This window comes from Haliotis asinina, chromosome 1 (genome assembly GCF_037392515.1).
Source record: "Haliotis asinina isolate JCU_RB_2024 chromosome 1, JCU_Hal_asi_v2, whole genome shotgun sequence".
NCBI classification, from domain to species: domain Eukaryota; kingdom Metazoa; phylum Mollusca; class Gastropoda; order Lepetellida; family Haliotidae; genus Haliotis; species Haliotis asinina.
The window spans coordinates 59,203,266-59,226,658 of NC_090280.1; the positions used below are offsets into that span (position 1 = coordinate 59,203,266).

At 37.7% G+C, this 23,393-nt stretch overlaps 1 protein-coding gene across 4 annotated transcripts in view; it reads left to right on the forward strand.

The window, feature by feature from the left end:
- The first annotated feature begins 722 nt into the window (after positions 1-722).
- LOC137295162 (piwi-like protein 1) overlaps positions 723-23,393 on the forward strand; it is a 28,461-nt gene continuing 5,790 nt past the window's right edge. Inside the window, exons 1-15 of one of the 4 annotated variants that reach the window (XM_067826498.1) lie at positions 723-827; positions 4,703-4,850; positions 10,375-10,639; positions 11,385-11,602; positions 12,500-12,624; positions 13,108-13,188; positions 15,134-15,328; positions 16,016-16,127; positions 16,987-17,110; positions 17,373-17,490; positions 18,343-18,460; positions 18,794-18,981; positions 19,548-19,699; positions 20,701-20,825; positions 22,575-22,749. In XM_067826498.1, coding sequence (XP_067682599.1) covers positions 4,752-4,850; positions 10,375-10,639; positions 11,385-11,602; positions 12,500-12,624; positions 13,108-13,188; positions 15,134-15,328; positions 16,016-16,127; positions 16,987-17,110; positions 17,373-17,490; positions 18,343-18,460; positions 18,794-18,981; positions 19,548-19,699; positions 20,701-20,825; positions 22,575-22,749 — 2,095 coding nt within the window. In that variant the 5' untranslated portion in view covers positions 723-827; positions 4,703-4,751. Of the gene's footprint in view, positions 828-959; positions 1,116-4,702; positions 4,851-10,374; positions 10,640-11,384; positions 11,603-12,499; positions 12,625-13,107; positions 13,189-15,133; positions 15,329-16,015; positions 16,128-16,986; positions 17,111-17,372; positions 17,491-18,342; positions 18,461-18,793; positions 18,982-19,547; positions 19,700-20,700; positions 20,826-22,574; positions 22,750-23,393 lie in introns of those variants that run through there. The other 3 variants (XM_067826506.1, XM_067826484.1, XM_067826490.1) reach the window with 3 other exon arrangements.

The following is a 23,393-nucleotide window of genomic DNA, read 5'->3' on the forward strand; positions in this document are numbered from 1 at the left end:
TCAGACTCACTGACTTGGTTGACACATGTCATCGGTTCCCAATATTGCGAAGATCGATGCAGTTCATCACTGGATTGTCTGGTCCTGAAACGATTATTTACAGACTTAATTGAGTCATATTGCAGGGCGTGGCGTTACATTGCATACAAATATATTCACTGCCATAAATTTCAGTTAACACTGAGCACACTAAAATCCTTCAGTTACACTTTGAAAAATCATGGATTATCATACGCTGTCTCACTATCCCTAAACGACAGGAATAAGTAAGTTTAACATTTTGTTTATATCAGAACTAGAACTATACACTAATATTAACTTTATTTAGTATAGCTAATACAACTATGACACTGATATAGATCGTTGTCATCAGATCAATATTCGCACTTTATCCAATAAATTACTTATCGGATCTTACAATTTTCGGTTTTGCATGCCATCTTAGAAACAGAGTCGGATGTTACTTCCTCGAATAACTTTCGGTTCAGCAAGTATTCTGAGAAAGTAATGCAAATGTTTTGAGTATCACTTTCGGTTTTGCATCCTTTTTGTACCATTATGAGCAAGAATTTGAGCACTTTAGACTCGGGGAACAGTTAGGTCGCTCGACTACCCAGTGTTCCATGCGACCAGCACAGTATTTATGGTACGTTTATGCTAATATGACACAGCTAAGTTACGACGCGCTTAATTGTGACTTTTTCGGACACAGGCGCCAAAACGCACCTCGACCCCTCACCCCAAATGTAATTGGTTGAATGAATTCAGCACGCGCGGAGTACCTCTGCAGTCATTGTAAAGGGAAGAGGACAGCGCACAAGCTAATGGTATAGATATTTCACTCACAATTCGAAATGCTGATTTTATTTGATGACGCATGTTCACTGTAGACAGTAGAATAAGGTTGTAGGGAACAATCAAAACAAAAATGGACGCCATGCTAAACCGGAAATAGCCTTACAGTTACAAGCGCTGTTCTGAGTGTTCGCGAACGTCAAGTAAACCGCGGGGAAGCATATTTCGCCCAAGTACAATCTTCATGAGTTGAATTTTACTCAGTGTGTGTGTGGAATACGATGGAATAACTACATTTCACTGAATCTTGTAGCTTGATAGTGAGTATATGTGTGAGAAAATTTGATGTTTGTCGGATCTAATCCTCCTGACTCCTTGACTTGACGTGCCACGAACTCCGCTTCAGAAGCCATGTGGCTGCTTTGCCATTTGCATTGGCCTTTGTAATTGATTACTGTTGAGTCCTCTCTTTGGAGCTCAGTTCCTACTGGTTGATTGTGTTTAACATGGTAAATTGTAAGTTGAGTTTTGTGAGGTAATATTGACTTGGCAGACATACTGTCTTGACTTGAGGTGACCAGACCAAATATGTCCTAAACTTTAACTTAGTTCAAGAGCACCTGCTTGAATACATCAGTGCACATCTTCAGGATAAGTCACGTAAATAAAGTATTATTAAATAGTAAAACACAATGTTATTTTTTGATTATACAATCAAACTACTTTAACCAAATTAGAAACTTCACACAACTTAGGACTTGAGAGTTTTGATATAAGACAGGTCATTTTGTTTTCTCAAAGTTTGGATTTTTAATATTTTATAAAGAATTCAGTAAATAAAAATGACAAAACCCATTCCACATTCATAAGAAATCGCTGCCAAAAACCAAGCCATTTGTACAATAGTGAGTATATTATTAGGAGCAGATATCATAATTTGCAGCGTTATGAGGGAGATTGTTAACAACTCAGGTCTGAACAAGACAATCCAGTGATTGTCGCCAAGTGATACAATGGCAGAGCATGTGTCCATTAAATCAGCGAGATGATAAAAGGCATTCACAAAACAGTAAAGCATATCCTGCTCCAGCGGTGGCGCTGTCATAAACTTATGCTAAGTCTTAATATTGGGAATTGGTTGAAATCTCAAAATTGATGTTTGCTTCAATATCAATGAACAATCATCAGAAAACTCGGTTAACAACATTTTTTCAGATTTTCCTAGTCAGGTTGTAATTGCAGATAAGTATAACATGATGCAACTTACTACTTTTAAGTGATGACTTTTATATCATGAACATAAATTTCCTGAAGTCTTCATGAAATGTTTAGTCTTGACTTTTCAGTAAGTGATGAGCGATTTCTGAGAATAAAACATGTTTCAAGGCCATGACAACTTTGAAGATATGTTCCAAAGTCAAGTGTTCCAAAGACTAAATCAGTAGTTCCAAAATCGTTTGTGTTCGATTGTAAGAAAATGATAATTTCAATTAATCAGACCACCACTTATAAGTCTGGTCTTTTGTTCACCTGCAATAACCTAGGAATGTGGAGCAACAACTTGTCTCTGTGAAATGAACATATTTTACTGAAAAATGTTCACAGTATAATATTAAAAAATAATATAATGGAGCTCTGAGTCTTCATTTTCAGAAGCTAAAAAAATCTAGACTTGCTTCATTTTCTAGACTTGCATGGGTTATCTTGGAAATATTTGCTTCCGGGCTTCTGCAACAGACTAGGTATGGTCAAAATAAATGCATTACAAAATGAGTCATGTCTGTCACTGAGACATCAGATTTGGGGGAAATATCCTCCAGATCTGCCATGAAGGTTCAGGAAGGTATAGCCGAGTCCTCAAATATTGGAATCTTTATCAAACAACTGAGCAGGAGTGGTATTATTCTCTTGGAAATCCTTATGTAAAGGACATGGTCAATGGTACCTCAAATTGAAGTTGTGAAATGTGAACACGGAAGGCTGGGGATATTGGAATATTTATTGGTAAACATGAAATGGAAGTAGTCAGTTGGATAGTTGATATCATGCCTTTTGTCATACAATCTTGTAGAGAGCTTTTTGTGACTGAGTCTTTATGCATAGATGCAAGATATGCAAGAGTTGATATGACAGCAAATGTAAATATGACTGTCTTCCTAATTTCAAGTTAAGGTGGGTAAATCAGTGGAAGGCAATTGGCAATTTGAGACATATTAAATCATTGATGTAGTGTTTAAAATAGCGTCTGCTTGGTGGCCCGCTGCTTGCTAGTTACAACTTTATTTTATAGCCGTCCCTGTGTGCCATCAAATTTTCTTAGCGGTATATATTTGACCATGTCACTGACTACGAGAAATATTTCGGAAATAATTTACAATTGTGGTAACTAGATGATGTCTGTATAGGTCTACAGATCTACCTCCCCATGTATGTAGTGCTAAACGTGAATGATTTCAGCCAATGGATAATGTCATTCTTTTCTGATGGCAGTGACACTAAGTGAAATAACAGTGACCACCAAGTGATGGTTATATTAAATTTGCTATTGCACATGTTTCAGTGTACATCACTACAAGTAATTCATTAATTACTTTCTTTTAACATGTGTAAAACCATATCTCAATTTCCTATATTTAATACATTGCAGGTTACTTGTTAGCAGGGCTGACAACATTATTTAGTTATCAGCCCCGCTGGCTTTATCTCTTTTTGTAGGAGTTCCATGCACTGATTCATGTATCAGAAGCTTAAGCCACTTGGTCAAAACTACTATGTGTTTGATTTTGCCATCCAAAACAGAAATTCTAAGTATGCGTGAGGAAATATCCACAAGGACAAGAGCACAAGAGGTGCCCATTGGGATGCCTACTTAAAGTTACTGGAAAATGTTTTAACCATTTTGCAACAATGTTATCAATGAGAAAGTCCATCATTTCACATACTGGTATTCTTGGTAAGCTTCATCTGACATTTGGTTTCATGTTTGACCAATGGTCAACAGCCTCTGAAGATAGATAAGTAGGTATGTCTTCGTTTACGAAATTTTTGCATTGCATTGGATCAAGGAATAGGGTTTTTCCCGAAAGTTTGTTATGTGGGATAGTGGTATACAATGTTGAAATGTCAAATGTTTTGATAGAGCGGACCTTTTTCTAAGATTGTAAAATTATAAACAAATCCCTTTGACATTCCACATAGTATTATTTCATTTGTCTCCAAACTTCAGTGACTATCGAGAAATTCCTTCCTTCAGAGTGTCAGGATGACAGTTGATCTGAGACAGTGATTGATTGTGGTACAGTTAAACATCTGTCCTTGTACAGATCTTTTATGTAGTTTGGACAATAGAGGAATGGACATGTCTTCAGGTTCTTGAGTCAGACCAGACGTTGAAGGAACATATTTTTCTTGTCTTCGGGTTCTTTAGTCGAACCAAATGCTGAATGATGAGATTTCTCTTGTCTTTGGGGTTTTTGGTCAAACCAAAAGTTGAAAGTCCAGGTTTGATTCCACATGATTCCATGTATTAAGCCCTTTTCTGGTGTCCCAAGCCATAATATTGCTGGAATATTTCTAAATGCAGCGTGAAATCCCTCAACCTGAGAGCGTAGTTTCAATACCAGAGCTATCCTAGTTCTTAAAAGGTTTGCTTGTCATGCAGAATACATAGGTCTGAATCCTTACACAGGTGCAATATGCAAAGTCCCCACCATATCTGGAATATTGCGAAAAGCATTGTAGAACCAAACTCACTCAAATCCCGGGTGGGACTGGACCTGAAGGAGCTAGAAAATGTAATCTAAATTATAATGTATGTTACAGAACAGATGGGAAATATAACTGTGTTGATTTCACATGACAGAGGAAAGATGAAAAATGTTAAAACATTTTAAAAATATGTTTTCAGTGAACAATTAACAGTGATATCAAGACTTCGAGTGTTAAAGGCTGCAGCAATGTCGGGTAGAGCAAGGGGAAGAGCACGAGGAAGAGCCCGTGGTGGTTCGGAACAGCAACAGGCACGTAGGCCAGGGGAAGAGGCACAAAGGACAGAGGTAAGAGGAAATACATTAATTCTAATTTATTTTATTATATCTCTTGATCAGTGTTCGTGTTAATGCAGATGCATGTGGGTTTTTTTACACACAAAAAATAATAAAACCATGCAAAAATTATTTTTTGCGCATTTTGGATACATAGCTTCTGATCTACATAATTTTTAAAAGTACCTTAAAACCACAACATATAGACAGTAAATTTTAACACGATTCAGGATTGTACTGAAAATTTCACGTGCAAATGATTTGGACTACATATTTATTACTTTATTTCTGCACATGCTCATATAAAACCTACCGCGATCACTGTTGATGGGTTTCAGTCTCTGGTAAATTGGTGTAAAGATAAAGTAGCAGTGGGAGTCTTAACATTAGTGTAACTTTTGAATCATTAATATTATTCACAATTAATTTTCAGATTATTTTTGTACTTTTTATCTTCCAGTGTCCATTCTAGGACGCGCGATTGCTCGATTCGCACTAATAATGATCAAATTGTGCCTCATAGAAACAACAGAGCGCAAACTGTCACACATAGTAATTTGCTCCCTAACTACCTTTAAAAAAATATACAAAAAAGCATTATATTGACAAGGAATGACTTTAAATCTGAGTTGGCCACAGAGTCAAGTTCAAGTGACAACATGTAAACATAACAGAGTAACCTCCCTTTGTTAAAACCACTATCAGCACTGGGGAAACGAAATTCATTCATATCAGTATGAAAATAGGTAACATTTTTCGATGAAGTTATGATTTGATTGATTGATTAGTTAATTAATTGACAATGTTAGACTATGAACTCTAAACATAGTGCTTGTGTACAGCACTTGCATAACACAGTTTCGTCAATCTTTTTTAGAACATCAGTTCGTTTTAGCTTCATTTTCGAAATAAGACAATATTATCACTTGAAGTTGCAGAGGACAAATGAATACGAACTTCTTGTTTGGTAATTTGGCGTGAATAATGCCACACAAAAGATTGAAAATAACTTACTTTTTGGCACAAAAAACACTGAGAAAGCAACAGTCACCCCGGACTGACAGCTGTTAAGGAGACGTGTAAATCGAAAGGTGAGCAAAACCCAGAGACTGACCCCAGTCCCTCCAACTCTGAAAAAAACCCTGAAACCAAGTGTTTTTCAGTTAAATTGGTTGCAAGAATGGCAGTGACTCTCAAACTGAGCTGGGTGCTATGATATGTGACTATTGTAGCCAAAATAAAATGAGCAGTAGTTTCACTGGTGGTGGTTGCAATAACTTTTTCGTACATCCACACTATTTTGAAAGATGGTAATACAGGTATTCCCCCCTACATTTTCCAAATCCCCCCTCTTTTTTTGTAAGGGGGCGACAAATCCCCCCCTAGATTTTCAGTTCTGGTCAATTTGTTCCTTGTTAAACACTGCACTAAGCAATATTTCAACTATAAGACAGCAAACTATAAAGTCATTTCTGTCAGGGAGTGACACCATGAGCAGATGCGATGTAAGCCAACATGCCACTTTGGACAAATTTACTTGTGCATTGCTCTATGCTTGTTGTATGTGTTGCAATGTTAATTCGAAAGAGGGATGCTTTTGAGGACCTATCCTGAAGGGAATGTCCAACAGGCCTTCCATACAATTTTTTAGTTAATCTGTCTCTGTGTGTGTTCAAATCAACCACAGTTTCTCTCATGAACAGTGAAGGTCAGAGGTAGAATGGCCTTCAGCAACCCATGCTTGCCTTAAAAGGCGACTATGCTTGTCGTAAGAGGTGACATGCAGGATTGGGTGGTCAGACTTGCTGACTCATGTCATCAGTTCCCAATTGTGCAGACCGATGTACATGCTGTTGATCACTGGAATGTCTGGTCCAGACTCAACTGTTTACAAACCACCGCCATTTAGCTGGAATCTTGCAGATTGTGACGCAAAACTAAACTCACTCAGTTTCTGTAGCGCTTAATCATGTTAATGGTCCAACTGATAATGGTGTAAATATGTATTTTCATGCTACAAGCATGAAAATTGGCAGATATGTTGCTTATACTTTAAAAATAAAATAAAGACAGAAGGGCATTGAAAATTCAAGATGGTTACCGTTTTTCAAGGTGGCTGCCAATTTCTACTCCAAATTACACTGTCAGAAACTTAAGTTCCATGTGAATTCCACTATTTTCGTACAATATACATGAAATATGGCAGTATGTTGCTTGTACTATAAAGAAAAGATACAGATAGAGAGGCATTGCATATTCAGAATGGCCACCATTTTTCCAGGATGGTCGCCAATTTCCACTCAGAGACTTAGAATACATGTAAATTTTAATTTTAATTGTAAATTCCACAATTTTCATATAATATGCATGAACTGTGGCAGTTACGTTCCTTGTACTATCATAAAATAATAGTTCCTAGTAAAATTCATTATTAATTATAACTAGTACAATCAATACAGTCAAAAATACTAAAACTCATTTCACAGACACACTTTTGTAAGAGGTGTAAGTTATGACTATACAATTTCTCAGATGTTCTAGATAAATCCTAGCCTGAAGTATTCAGAATTTCGCTGTAAAACAAACTATTCACAGAGCTTGTAATTATATATAATACTCAATAAAAATCACATTTACTCAGTTACAAATCTGGAAGTACAAAAAACACATCAGAATCACTTAGAACCCAATACATCTTTAATACCTTGCATACTGATACACGATTAACTAAATTGACTTGCGTATGATTTGTCGTGGCTCCCGAACTCTACAACAGCATTAGCTAATAGTATGCGATGCCTGTATATACACATACGATTATAGCCGTGGCCAGTGTCCGGGTTTTACAAGACTTCCATGTTGAGTATTTAGAAAAGGCTGCCAAATGTTTAGCAATATGACGATTACTCAACAAATTTAGTCTACTGAGATGCATTTACATTTACATTTACATTTTTAGAAGATTTAAGCACTCAATAAGGGTAAGAAGGTCTGTGTAAAAGTACTCAATTCTTTTAACTAGTGGGGTATTCAAAGTGCTAGTTTCTCCTCGAAAATCCCATTACTCATACATAAACATACATGAGAGTAACTGCTCAATTGCTTGAACAATTATCTGGAGCTCTGTATTCAGCGAGACTAGACAGTTTGATAATCTGCTTTGATGTGGTAAACATGTCATCACCTTGTTAGAATAACATCATGTAAACGTGAATTGAGGGTAGTTTAGATCCAGCCCAGAGTAAGCAATCAATCATCCAGTAAATGTGCCAACAAGGTTTATGCCACTTACAATAGGATTAAAAGATTAAGCACTCCCCCTGTCTGGTCACAGAGTTGTGACGATTAATCGATACGCAAGTTATCGTGATTCAAGAGCTGCACGATACGATATATCGATACGATTGTCTTGTATCGATTCAACACGATACTTACATACTTAGCAGTCTACAAAAACAACGTCTCCCCTTCTAACATCTGTAAGAGCTCTAACATCTGTGTAAAATGATTCTTGCATTCCTTTACTCTGTTTATGGAACAGAAGAAATACTTTGAACATTGAAAGAGGGATCAAATTCTTCAAGAATTCTGTTCACTTCTGAACTGCCAACTGTCCAAGGGACATGCCTTCTCTGTAAGACCAATGGCACCTCTGTCACCTTTTATGCTTGCATTATTCTTTGTGTGAGCATGATCCAATAGGATTGCAGAATAAGCCCTCTCTCTTGTGAACAAGAAAATTCCCTTCTTGAACTCTTCAGTTGTGTTTGGTTGAATATGACTGAGATTTATCAGGTCTGAACACCTCAAAAACAACTCAGATTTTGTATCAATTGACAGCTGTACAAGTTCAGAAAAGGCTGGTAAGTTACATAACCATTTCCAGATTGGTTCTTTGCACTAGCAGGACAGATAACCAAATCCTTTTGGCATTTCTGGCAAACTCCAATCCATCTGTTTAGCATCTGTGGACCGTGTTTAACAAGTCATTCATGGAATATGGAAAGAAAAATAAAACTATTATTTTCTGGAGAAAAGACCAAAATGCAATTTTATTTCATAACATAAAACTATGATCTATCTATTTGTAACTGTCATTGTCATCGCCTTAAACCCTCATGATTGATATTTTGAGAATTTGAATAACTTGTGAACTTGCTGTATTTATATTGATAAGAGAAATATTATACTTGATTTGAACTTGTACACCCAGATGATTTTGAAATCTAAAACTAAAATGTTCCAAATATCAGTGACATTATTTTGTTTATGAACCATTTTGTCTTTAGAACATAAACCATATATGAATATTATACATGATTTGAACTTGTACACCCAGATGATTTTGAAATCTAAAACTAAAATGTTCCAAATATCAGTGACATTATTTTGTTTATGAACCATTTTGTCTTTAGAACATAAACCATATATGACTTCTAGTTAACTGGTAGTGAAATGCCTTCAAAGCTGTAATTCAACAAATATTTTCAATATGCCTCCATCTGAAAAAAAATAAAATCAGGGAGAGGGAAGTATCATATAATTCCACATAGTCCGTGATACTATTAAAAATACCGAGTAATCTGAACACTGTATCTTTGGCAATTTTTGTTTCTGACAAATCTGAAACTATACACCAATCAAGGAAACACGTATTATTTGACGTGTCAGGTATTTATGTCCCTGCCACTTGTTAGTGCTGAAATCCCTAGGTACCCCCCTCCCCACACACACACAACAAACACAATAAAATGAGTTTTACTCACCATTCATGTCTCCTCAGCAGCAATGAACATTCCTACCATGTGTGTAAAATCAATATAAATCCCAATCAAATAGGTCTATTTGACTTATTGCCACATTGTAACCTTGACTTATGACATAAAAAGCACAGTCACAACAAAAGGGAGATCACTCTCATTAAACCTCATTTCTAGTACTTTCACACACCAAATAGCAGTGGCTCAATACTTCACAATACTTTTGGAGCTTAATGCTAAAATAATGAAACATATTATGAGTGCCTCCCTATCTGAAATGTGTTAAAATATTATTTTCTTAGTATTTAACTGCCGATGTGACGTTAAATATGAACTCACTCACTCACTAGTATTTTAACTAAAATTTTACTTTCAACATGAAAACACACAATTGTATAAAAATCATGCCATTATCCTCTGGACTATAATGTTCTGACAGATATTGGGCTAGCGGAGTGGTAACAACTTTCAATTGTCACACCGGGGACCCGGGTTCGATTCCCTACATACGGACTGTTTGTGAAACCCATTTCTGGTATCCCGACTCGTGAAGATCCAGGTTAGAATTGATCTTCAGTAGCCCATGCTTGTCGTAAGAGACGACTAATGGAATCGGGTGGTCAGACTCACTGACTTGGGTGACACATGTCATCAAATCCCAACTACATACTGTACATCAATGCTTAAACTTCGTCCCCAGCCTTGACATTGCTGGAATATTGCTAAAAGTGGTGCAAAACTAAACTTTCTCACTCACTGACATGTTATGTTCTAAGGTGTACAGCAGAGAAGCTGCAGCCGCCCCACCCCCACCTGCAGGTGCAGGGGCAGGTCCCCCTCCAGCCAGTGGCCGTGCCTCCTACAGAGGTGGGGCCAAGGAGCCCCGGCCAGGGATGGCAGGAGAAGTACCCAGGGCGCCAGTAGAGGAGGTAGCAGCCATGTCCATCGGCACTGGAGATGCTAGTGCTGTGGGGAGGAAGAGATCTGACTTCCGTTACACTGACCTCAACACTAGGCCAGCACATATAGCAGATAAGAGAGGTATTAGGAATTATTATTGTGTCATTGCATTTTTGTTTGTTTGTTTGTTTGTTTTTTTGCAGTGCTTTGCTTTTGTAAAGCGAAATTAAAATTTACTTCTTCAATAAACAGTGCAACTTCTGCATGTCTTTTTTTCTGAACAAAATGTTTTTTTCTGATTGGTACACATACTTTCATTTTAATTTGCATCCTGAATATTAAGCAGGGGTGCAAATAAACATGCCCAAATGATAACATCTAAAGCACTTTTGGGTAGCCTAGGATTTAAAGTGTGATATTGCTGGAATAGTGCTAAAAGGGGCAGGAAAAAACCCAGATAACGTCCAAATACATCTTCTGTAAGGTTAGAAGTTCTTCAAACCTTTGGAATGTATTGAGCTTGAAACAGATATTAACTTGTCTGAATTTTCATGCATGTTAATGCATAGCAGGGTTATGAATGCAATTCTCTCTAACATTGTGTCTGAACAAAAAAGTTGTTTAACAAACTATCATAAGTATATTTACATACTTCATTATTTATTAAGGTGTAGGTCTAAGAGAAACAAAAGGAATGGGCACACATTTTTTTACAAATGTACATCTCATTTATTTGTCTGGTGTCCTATTACCCCTTGCATTTCTATCTCTGCATTTTGATTGTTAAACATGTTTCGTTTGTGATTACCCTTTCATAGCGTAAAGAATCAATGGATACCTGAGTATGTCCTACCAGTTTGGATTAAGTGAAGTTTCTGTATTTCAGGAAACTCTGGCCGGCAGATGCCTGTGTTGTCAAATTTCTTCCGTCTGGAGACTGCGCCTGATTGGATGTTGTACCAGTATCATGTGGACTTCAATCCACCGATAGACTCCAGGAGGTTGAAGAATGCCTTACTAATGCCACATGTTGAAAGACTGCTAGGAAACACTCGAGCTTTTGATGGCATGATCTTATACTTACCCAGGAAACTACCGCAGCAGGTGAGTTTTGTTTGTCCTGCACTTAACTATACTATTGCTGTATGATCAGATGGTGGGTAGCCTAGTGGTTCAAGCATTCACTCATCATGCGGAAGACCTGAGTTTTATTCCCCACATGGGTACAATGTGTGAAGACCATTTCTACTGTCCCCTGGAGTGATATCGCTGGAATATTGATAAAAGCGGTGTAAAACCAAACTCAATCTCTGTGTGATGGTGGTCTTGAAAATAGTTTGGATGAGTCAATCCAGTGATTAATATTGCAGGCATCAGTGCACCCTCATTCTTTTGAACCAATTTTAGTCTGAACCTTCACGATTAATAAGCTTGTGAAATATAGTTGTCTTGCTTCTCATTCAGTAGCATTTTAGGGCTGGTTTATGAGCTACAAAAAACTACAAAACATGTTTTTGATTCCAGTGAAACTGTGTGTGTAGTTTTACAACTGGTTTAGACTTGGTGTTCGGTAGCATATCTAGATTAGGCAGGAAAACGATATATGGATGAACAACTTCTTTATCAACCTCACTGAAATGTTGCTCTCACTGGTCATGTATATATTGCTATCTTAGTTTACTAGTCAATTTCTAAATGCCATTCCAATATTATATGTTGGTTAAAATTGCTCTCCAGTAACCTGCACGGTTTAGAATTTGTACCCTGTAGCCCACTTTGTTGAGAATGCCGTCCAGTTGACAATATCAGTATGGTAAGTCCAAGGGAACCTGTGCTGCCCAGAGTGTATGTTGTTCACAATTAATGATTTGATTGATTTGTCATGGTTGGTGGTTGTTCAGAATATTACTTTACTATAAGTTTCCTGTTACTTTTAACTGACCGATGCCGATGATTGTTTTATCATCTGTATCATTCAATGTTGCAACTGATTCCTTTCAGACAACTGAAGTTTTCTCCACCAGAAACTATGACAGTGCCCAGATCCGTATCACAATAACACTTACAAACGAGCTGCCTCCAACATCCCCACAGTTCATTCAAGTGGCAAACATTCTCTTCCGCAAGTAAGTATTGTTATTTTATACAGAAAATACTCACCCGCTGAAGTTAGAGATTAGTGTTGTTTCCAGCATGTGGCATAATGGTGATACTGAGAGAAAGGACATTGCTGCATTGAGCTGTGTCCCAATTACTTGATAAGTGTTTTTTTACTCTAGTTCTTTTGGGCTGATTTGTCTTTGCTGTATTACGCAACTTATGATTACTTACGAGAATTTCTGAGTTAAAAATAGTTCATCACCAAACACTAAAGGCTTGAGAAAGCCTGACATTTGGATAGTTTACCCTAAAAGAACCCTAAATTCATTTAAGTGTTGAAAAGGCCCTAATTACCATTGATTTGCCCTAAAACGGCTATTTATTAAACAAAACTTGTCCAGATATGATTTTACATGGAATTGATTTATAACAAACATACATTGCAGTGACAGTGAAGTTAGTTTTCATTATGTTTCATAACTAGATGTATAATATTTGTTTACTTTCAGGTACTTGTCTATGATCGACATGAAACAGATAGGACGGCATTACTTCAACCCATCCTTGTCTATAGACATTCCCAGGCACAAGTAAGCAAGTTTTGATGTATGAGTATATGAGGTGCTCTTCCCTCTAAATGTTTTATCCCATTCTACAGCATAGGCCGAAATACCAGCCAAGACTTCACCATTCCCCACACTCTGCAGTCTCATCAAAATGATATATAATTTAAGGACATATGTAATTTAACAAACATGATATATTTATCAAATCTATCTCTTTTTATAATGCCTGAAAACACCTATTATGTTTCATATGGCCATATATTATCGACAGGATTAGAATTATAAGCTAGTTTTCCCCAATGTTATTTTTAAGAAAACGATTCACTGACACATGCTTCAGCAACAGGTCCTTAGCAGAGTTCTTAATAAGCAAATTATCAATGTTTCAAGGAAATAACTGAACAAATAAAAGAAACTGAAGAAAGACTCAACAAGAGTACATTTGAAAGTTGTCAAACGAACATATAACCTACTTTTTCCATCTTTATTGTGTGATCGTATAATGTAATTCAAGTGACATCACTACGAACTCTGTGCTCTGACAGTATGTTTAATGCTAAAATATATGCATAAAATTTCTTGTCACAGGTCATAACCTAGCACGATGCATACTCAGAGTTGTATAATATACGTATAGGTGGTGTTTTTTGTATAACACATTCAGAATAGCAATGATTTTACCCAAAATTTTTATCTGACTCTACAGGTTTTCGTTAACAAGGACAGTACCATTGCTGTTGTCTGATTGGCTGACTTAGGTTACATGTCTGATTTTGACCAATCACAATCATTATAGCAGACTGAGGAGAAAAAGTGTCATTAGAAACCAGTCTTTACCCAATAAAATTGTCAAACAACTGTGAAAATTACTCTTGGCAAGGGTATAGCGATATTGTTGATGTTAAGAGCTTTCGATTGATACACACCATCAAACGACTCACCTCACATGGTATTCATGAAGCTTAAAAAACGGAGGTATTTTACAAGTTACTTAGCCCAGTTGCTACTGATATGAGGAAATACCCGACCATACCAAATATTTCATAAGTCATTTTGTAATAGTTTTCCTGATTGTGTAAAAATATAAAATATAAAAGAAAAGGGGAAGGGGATGTCATGACATGTTGCCAATAGAAAGAAATCGCCTCAGTTGTGTTTCGTTTGTTCTTTATCTGGACAGATAAATGTGTAAGTCTGTATTTTCATTAAAAATTAGCTTATTTAAGCTGTAGTCATATTACTTGAATAATTTGATAAAAAGTAGCTTTCATATTTAAAAACAGTAAGATTACACTTTTCAGATGGTGTATGATATGTAGTAGTAATAATGATTTTCCAGCCGATATTTTCCTTGATAAACATAGGCATCAATCTATGACCTCCGAGTCTCTGGAAACTTGGTGTCATGATAGCATATGCCTGTGGTTGACTGGTGTTGAAGTAGTTAAACCACCTTTGTGATGCCAGGGGAACATCTGCCCAGAGAATAGAAGCTCTCAGGATTTAAACTGTCAAGGCATGAGCTCTCTGCACAGAACCACATGCCACCACACTTTATACCTTGATGCGATCATTACAAGCCCTTGATACTGCCTCATTGTTTCGTTTGAATAAGAAAGTAAATCTCTTGTATTCATACAAGTGTGTTCTGTAATTGGTCAGAGGGTGTTTTTTGGAGTAGGGCAAGTGTTATAGGTCTCACAGGTATCATCAAGTGAAATGTGATGGTCCGAGTTACAACGGATCTTCAGCAATCCATGCTTGTCATAAGTGGCCACTAACGGGATCAGGTGCTTTGACTCACTGATCTTGGCATCCCAGATCAGTGTACATGCTGTTGATCTTTGAAGTGTCTGGTCCAGACTTGATTGGTAGAGAGTTTTGTGTTAAACGACAATCCTGACTTGGACCTGTCAACATGGTTAATTTGTTTAGATCACATGTAAACATGTTGTGTGTGTGTTCACAGGTTGCAAGTAATGCCTGGCTTCACTACATCAATTCTGCAATATGAGAGGTCAGTTCTGTTGGGGGCAGATATTGCTCACAAGATTCTCAGGTCCGACACCGTCCTTGATATTATGTATGCCATCTATGAGCAAGACAACAGGAACTTCTATGACAAAGTTTTCAAGAAGTTTGTCGGCTCCATTGTTCTTACAAGGTATGTATCACTCCTCCTCTATGTTGCAAGAGATATTTGGACAAATGGCGAATTTATGATCCATTTTGGTGACTTTGTTGATTCACAATACTGTATACTAGTTATCAACATGGTTCACGAAGCTTTTTGAAAGGCATTTAGAAGTTGAACATATATTGGACAAATATGGATAGGGATAATTGTAAATTTTGAAATTATGAATAATGATGTATTTATTCATTGACATACTGATAAAAGTTCAGTCATAAAAATACCAGTATCCCTAACTTTTTTTTGTCCAGTATTTATACATAATGTGTTATGGACAACAACTTTTTTTAATCTTTACACAATGTTTCAGAGCTCATTTTTGTTTCTTAGCAGTCAACTGTTGGATGTTGGCAGCGTTCAAAGTAACTGCCCATACGCCCAGCGCCGGTTGTTATTATATTGTTCCAGCAGTTTCAAATATTTACAGATCCTTGTGGCCTCCAGCAAATTATCCGTCCTTTGTCTGACTGGAATCTTTCCCTTTCTTCACATCTTGGCATTTCAGCACTTTGCTTTGTTCGCTGATATCTGATTAAACCTTGATTCTCTTCTTGGTTATTGACAGTACAAGATGGATTATTCTCAAGGATATTTTGACATTCCCGAAAGAATGAAACATGGTATTGCAGGAATTTGACATTTCCATTTCTTTTGTAGATACAACAACAAAACTTACAGAGTAGATGATATTGACTGGGATAAGAATCCTTTGGACACATTCAAGATGAGTGATGGTTCCCAGATCACATACAAAGAGTATTACAGGAAGGTTGGTCAAGTTTTAAACAGCTGAGAGAGATGTTTTAGATTGATATTATCCTATGTGTGGGAGCTTTGAGGTTGGCCTTGTAAAGTTTCTCTCTCTCTCTCTCTCTCTCTCTCTCTCTCTCTCTCTCTCTCTCTCTCTCTCTCTCTCTCTCTCTCTCTCTCTCTCTCTCTCTCTCTCTCTCTCTCTCTCTCTCTCTCTCTCTCTCTCTCTCTCTCTCTCTCTCCCCTTGCGCACAATTTGAAAAGCCCATTTTCGGAGTTCTCTGTAGTGACTTTGCTTGAAAATTGCATTCACTGGAGATAAAACAATTTCATGACTTAAAGTATGTTGTACATGTACAATTTTCATCAAAGCTTAATCTTGAAATTCTTAAAAGTAAAATTTTAGTTTGTATTAGTCATTTGTTAAGTAAATATCAACATTTTAAAACGTTAACCTCCTGTCACGAGTATACCCATAGTATCTATTCTGGCTGCAATTTTCCACTATGAGTTATCTCGTGCCTAGATCTATGGTGTTTAAAAAAAATTTCACATGTTGGCCAAATAGGCACAGGAAACAAACATCTCCTGGCAATCTTTTTACAGGCAGAAGATTGCTTCTTGTGACAATTTGCCAACACATGTAACTTGTTTTAAATTACCGCTTGTGTAGCACCACTTCAAGACCTGTTTGATGTGTCTACACCGAGGTTGCTTCTTGTGACAATTTTGCCAACACATCAAATTTGTTTTAAGATATAACTTGTATAGCTGCAAGGTAACTCATGATGGCCTTCAGTGTATTGAGACCTTATCTTCTAGAAATGTTCTATCACATTTTGTAACGCATTCATCTGTGTCATTTCAATTCAATTCAGTCTTACGAGATCACTGTCACAGATGACAAGCAACCACTGCTGGTCTCCAAACCAAAGAAGAGTGACATCAGACGAGGCCAGACCGAGCCAATTTACCTTCTGCCTGAACTGTGTACACTGACAGGTGAGTAGCGACAGCTTGGGTAATGTCATATCTATGCTGCAACTCACTTTGACAGGTCACGGGAATGTGGGCCAGCCTAGTGGTCAAAGTATTCACAAGTTATTAATTATGTTTCAGAATCCATGCTTATAGCGTGCTGCAACTTTGGTGTTCTCATCATAAAATTGCAACAAAATATACATGAAATCTTGGGAAATATGACAGCTGAGTGAAAAGTCTTGAACAATGGTTTGAATTAAATGTCATGACACCTCTCACACAGGTCTCTCTGAAGAAGTTCGTGCAGACTTCAACGTGATGAAGGACGTGGCAACCCACACCCGTATCGGGCCAGATGGCAGGTGTAAAACGTTGACCTCTTTCATCAACCAGCTCAATGCGTAAGTGCTTGGCATTCACATGTTTAGTAATAGTCCATTTACCATGCCTACTGATCAGTGCACAGTGCATGCTCGAAACACCCAAGCGATCTGATTATTATTACCCCCTACAACTAGAGAGTTATAGTCATGTTACTTTATCCCACTAAGTACCATTTCCTGCAGGACAAACGGGGAATTTAGAACAAACCCACTTGTGAGACCGCATGTATCACATGTGCTTCACTGTAGGAGCCAGACACTGCTAACTCCATCAGATTTGTGTCATGAACTCAGGACTACATGCTGTTATGATCCATTACTTGTGTAAGGCTTAACTAACGGGATCGGTTGGGTCAGACAGCACACCCTAACATGCAATTGTATGAAAAAAAAAAACCTTTAATATTTTATAATAAAGAAGTGTGTGTGAGTGAGTGAGAGAGAGAAACAGAACCTAAAGTGGTGCCTTTAGCTATTTTCAGATTTTAGGCATTATATTTTTTCTCATGTTCCGACTTCAGGGCTTTGTTCCGAGAGCACAACTCAACAACTGTTTCATATCTTTCTACAAGGCTTGGTAGACACAAACAGATCTTTAAGTGGTGCCTTTTGCTATTTGCATATTTTTGGCATTTATAATTTTCATGATATACATGAAAACAATTTGGACTTCTGAAAAAAGAGACAGTGGTCTGATGATTTGTGCTTGCAGGTTCGTAGGTTGCTAGGGGTAATGTGTCCTTTTCTGGTTACTCATTTACATTTAACAGCACTTTTTTAGAGAACTGAAGATGGCAGTATTTGTCAACGAAACCTGCATGAAAGGAAAGCACTTGACAGCTATTACAGATTTGTTTTTGCTTGCTTTAGTCACCCGAAGATAGCAGAAGACATGCGTGGATGGAGAATGCGCTTCCAGCCAGAGTTGTTGCCAATACAAGCAAGGGTTGTACCACAGGAGAAGATAAGACAGGGCAGGGATGCTGAGGTATTGCTCACTATTATCTATTTTCTTATGCTTTAAAGTGGATGACTCAATATGAGAAAATGTTTTAGGCTTCTATCTTGAATATTCCTACTGGCATTATTGTGCCCCAAGCATATAATGCAGGGGGATAAAATCAACGCATCATCTGGGTGTATTTCAGTCCAACTGAATCATTTTGTTTCTGGAGCATAACTCAAAAAACGTTCGTTTTTTTTTTTGTTGTTGTTGAAAAATATGTATCTATATCAAACAGGATATGATGTGTTGCTTCTTTACAGATTTGCTTTGTTTCTCTTTTGGTATGGAGACTCTTTTACTGCGCTTTTGTTTTAGGTACACTACAAGCAGGAGGATGCTGATTGGTCGAGGGATATGCGAGGCAAGCACATGCTGGTGCCAGTCAACCTGGACAACTGGGTTGTCATGTCCACACAGAGAGACTCGCCGCTGGCACAAGACTTGGTACAGACCCTAAGCAGGGTTGGACCACCCATGGGCATGAACATCAGCAAACCTATTATGTATGTGTTGCTTCATTTGGGACAAAGGGGGTTAGCATAATGGTTAAAGCACTTGCTTACCACACTGGAGATCTGAGTTCAATTCCAGATGATATAATGTGCAGTGTTTTCTGATTCAAATGCTGACCTGGTGAAGTTCCAGGGTACAATAGGTCTTCAGCAGCTAACACTTGCCATAAAAGGCGCCTGAAGGGATTGGGTGGTCAGGCTCGCTGACTTGGTCGACACCATGTCATCGGTTCCCAGTTGTGCTGGTTGATGTTCATGTTGTTAATCACTGGACTGTCTGGTCTAGACTTGAATATTTTACAGACTGTCACCAAACAGCTGGAGTATTTTCTGCTAAAAGTGGCATGAAAGTAAGCTCATTCTTCTGAGAAAAAGTAACGGGTTTAAGTTCCACTTGAATTAGCTTCTATCTAGATTTGCTCAGAGGCTAATATTCAGCAGAAAGTGTGCAGCATAAGAAATTAAAAGTTCCCAAATTCGTACATAAATTGGGGTAACTTAGAGGTTAAAGTGTTCTATGCATTCAGTACAGGCCTTGTGCTCAATTCGTCCTTCAGGTGTGCGCTTCCAAATGATCGCAATGAGACGTACCTTCAGTTCTTGCGGCAACAAATCACGGAAAATACACAAATGGTGGTATGTCTGTGCCCCAACAACAAGAAAGACAGATATGATGCCATCAAGAAGTTTTGTTGTGTTGAACACCCAGGTAGAGTTTGCCGAATTCGTTCTTTTCATGGGCATTCCGAGATGCCAATCTCCATGATTTTATCGTAGTCGCTACAGATTTTAGCCTCCGACTGCACAAATATGATTGCACAAGAAATTCTCTGAAAATTCAAGAAAATTCATTACAATTTTGACCTATAGACAAAAGCATATTTTCATCAAATAAACACATTTATGCCTAAAAGAGACTAGAAGAAATATGATGCTGATAATTTGAAAGATCTTGCTGTTGGAGGTATGTGAAGTTAAAGCTTCCCTCTTGCTTAGTGTCATGCTCTTTCTCAGAATCATCATGTTTTCAAGTGTTGAGTTGAGCCACACCCGCTCACCTATCCCCCTTCATGCATACAAATATGTTAGTGAAAGGGGCAGTGGTGAAGCCAAGTGGTGAAAATGTTGCTTTTTATGCTGAACACCTTGGTTTGATAACACTGTACCCTACTGTGATGTGGCTGGAGTATTGTGGAAAGTGGCATGAAACTAAACTTGTTGGTAAAAAACAGAGATGCCAACCACTCTGATTTTGGAGGAGTTTCTCTGATCTTCACATTGATTTGTATGTAAAAAACCCCCATTTTTTAGAAAATACATATGTGTTTATACTTTTAGAATGTTTGACAGAATTTAAGATAATAGCTGTTTGAATATGTTCAATTGAGTTAAGTATTATCTGGCTATGTATGCCTAGAAATTACATATTTCCCGCAAACTAAATCTTTTTCTCTTTTTTTTCTGGACATGAAACTTAACAACCAGTCTGGAAGCATTTGATAGTTACCAGACCAGTTGTCTGGCTGAAATTTTGGGGAGTTTACAACACCATTACTACTGTGTCTTATTTATGGACTCTTGCCATGTCTTGTGTCTGTTTCGTCGCTCTGTTGGAAGTTGATCTAGTCGAAATAAGAAACTTTCTGTGAGGTTATCTACCAAGTTTCTGAATCATGTGGCTTGGTAGATGATTGTAAAATCTGTTTCCAGTCCCAAGCCAGGTGGTGGTTGCACGAACCGTGAGCAAGAAGCAGATGTTGATGTCTGTAGCGACCAAGATTGCCATTCAACTCAACTGCAAACTTGGAGGTGAAGTCTGGGCAGTAGAAATACCGGTAGGTAATCATATGATCTGCATGGGGCGTCAGCATAAGAACAAGTTCTCACACACATGCCTCAGGACCATAGAAAAGCTTTGTTAAGTTTTACCAATTTGCAAGTAACCATGTCCTGGTTTTTCCTGTTACAGAATATCTGAAATATACAGGATATTCTGATCTGAACAGGTTATGGGATGAAACTGAAAGAGAAAGGTTTTACACTTAAGTAATCATTTCATGGAATTGGGCTCATGGCATCATTCCTATTATTTTCTACATGGTAAAGAATCAATAATCATGCTTTTGAATACTAGTAGTATGATGATATTATTTCTGAATTGATTATGATGTATGCCTTACAACATAGTATGCTGATTGTGTCCAGCTGTAGATCATGTACACATCTGCTGTACGTTTTTTTAAACTATGTACAGAAGTGTGAACACCTTCTGATGAATTTTTTTTTGTAATTTTGATTTGCTGCATGCAAGCATGTAGACGGCAATCCCCAAATGCCTTTTCTGTCTGTCTGTAATATATCTATCTAAATCGCCTGCTGTATTTTCCTGTGTCTAATTCATCATTTCAAGTAGACACTACTGAGGGGACGCTTGTGTGTGGTACATTGAACTCAGTATGTGTTTCAATTTGCACACAGTGTTGAGGATAGCTTGTCAACAACACTTGCATTTACCTTGTATCCCAACAAACCTGAAATGACCAGTGCTAGAATTGATGTTAAGTTACCAGTGCTTGTCAAAAGAGGGAAGTAACAGTTGGTCAGGCAAGCTTGACTTGGTTGACCAGTCATTGTACACCAACCACGAAAATGGATGCTCATGTTTAATTATCACTGGATCGTCTAGTCCAGATTTGATAAATTACAGACTGCTGCCGTATAGATGAATTATTGCAGACTGCGACGTAAAACTAAACTCACACACTTATGTCCTGATGTATTGTTTGTGCTGTGGTAGTTTTATGGTTTCACAGGGTGATTCAACGTGTTTGAGCAAACATCTTTCAAAAGAAAAGTATTGACTAAAATTTGAGACAAATTTCATCCCAAAATGTGTTTTTAAATTTGTGTCGAATTTGGCTGTGGGATAGATGGAAGTGTGATTAAATCAATATTGTAAACAAAAAGACACTGTGCTCTGTAATCTGATTGGTTGAAAAACATGATCAAATGGTATTTGATTGCCAGAAACTGCAAGACTATTCTCTGCGTATTGACACGTGAAAACATCGCAAACAATTGTTTTGTTGTGTCATCAACAATGGTGACACCATTCAGATCAAAGTCAGAATGACGTCACAAATAAGCAGCTCCAGATGCTACCATGGGAACCAGCTGAAACGAACAGCCAAAGACGCTTCAGTGCTGTAGCCGTACTTGATGTAAACGAGTGCGGACAGTAAAACCCTTTGGTTTACTTTTTTGGTTACAGTGTCAATAAACATCATATGTTTGGCCAATTTCCAGTTGTAATTAGTATTTCAAGCACAGGAATTTTCATTTGAAACCTTGGGCTGACGCCATCTGTTCCAAATGTATTCCCATACTTCAAAGGTTTCAAATACTCAATAACATCCGGAAATTGGCCAACATATGATGTTTTATCTCCTAATGAAATCATGGAATCATTCAGTATAAAGTGTATTTTACAAAAGGACCAGATAGCCATAAACCTTGTGAATCATGCTGTTGAAACCATCAGTAGAACATGCTTTCTAGCTCTATTTACTTATAATTTAAACTAGCTGAAGGATTTGATGGTGGTTGGAACCGACTGCTACCATGACTCAGCAAAGAAGGGTCGCTCTGTGGGTGGAGTGATTGCAAGTCTTAACCCACTTCTTACCCGCTTCTACTCGCGCTGTACCTTCCAACACAATATGCAGGAGTTAATGGATGGCCTGAAGATCTGTATGAATGGTTGGTTCACCTGGCTGCCTGACGTTCAGTTTTAGCTGCTTGCATGTTGCGTAGGCTGAGTTTTCAGCTGTTGTTTGTTTTAAGCTTCAGCATGTGCTGTGAAGGTGGTATCGGTTCTGGGTATCTGACGGAAACACATATTCATGAAATTATTGAAATGACAATATCCGATCATGAATATTAGGCATGGTTTACAAAATAACTACATCTACCTACCCAAAATGGTGATTTCAGTGGAAGCTGTCTTAACCAGTAACCATTATGACTGAAGAAACAATTAGATTTAGACAATGTGCCGGATGGTAGAGCTGATGATAAATGTACAAGGCACAGATGGGACGGAAAGGGACAGGATTTTACGGCAGTGTTGACAACTTGCCGGATCAGGCAGAGGACAGTTTTGATAGCTTCCACTTTACATGTAAATACCCTAACCACACCACACGTCCCCAATGTTTGAAGTTGTTCGGGCATTTAACCAGAACAAAGCTTACCTTGTTTTGTCAGGTCCATGCCTGATGCATCATGTGTGTCAAAGCTAAGAGGATAACATTTTCTGATTTGTTAAACATTACCTCTGATGGCTAACCCATCTCATAATACTGAAAATTAGTTATCATGGAATCAGTGTTTCTTTCAAATCC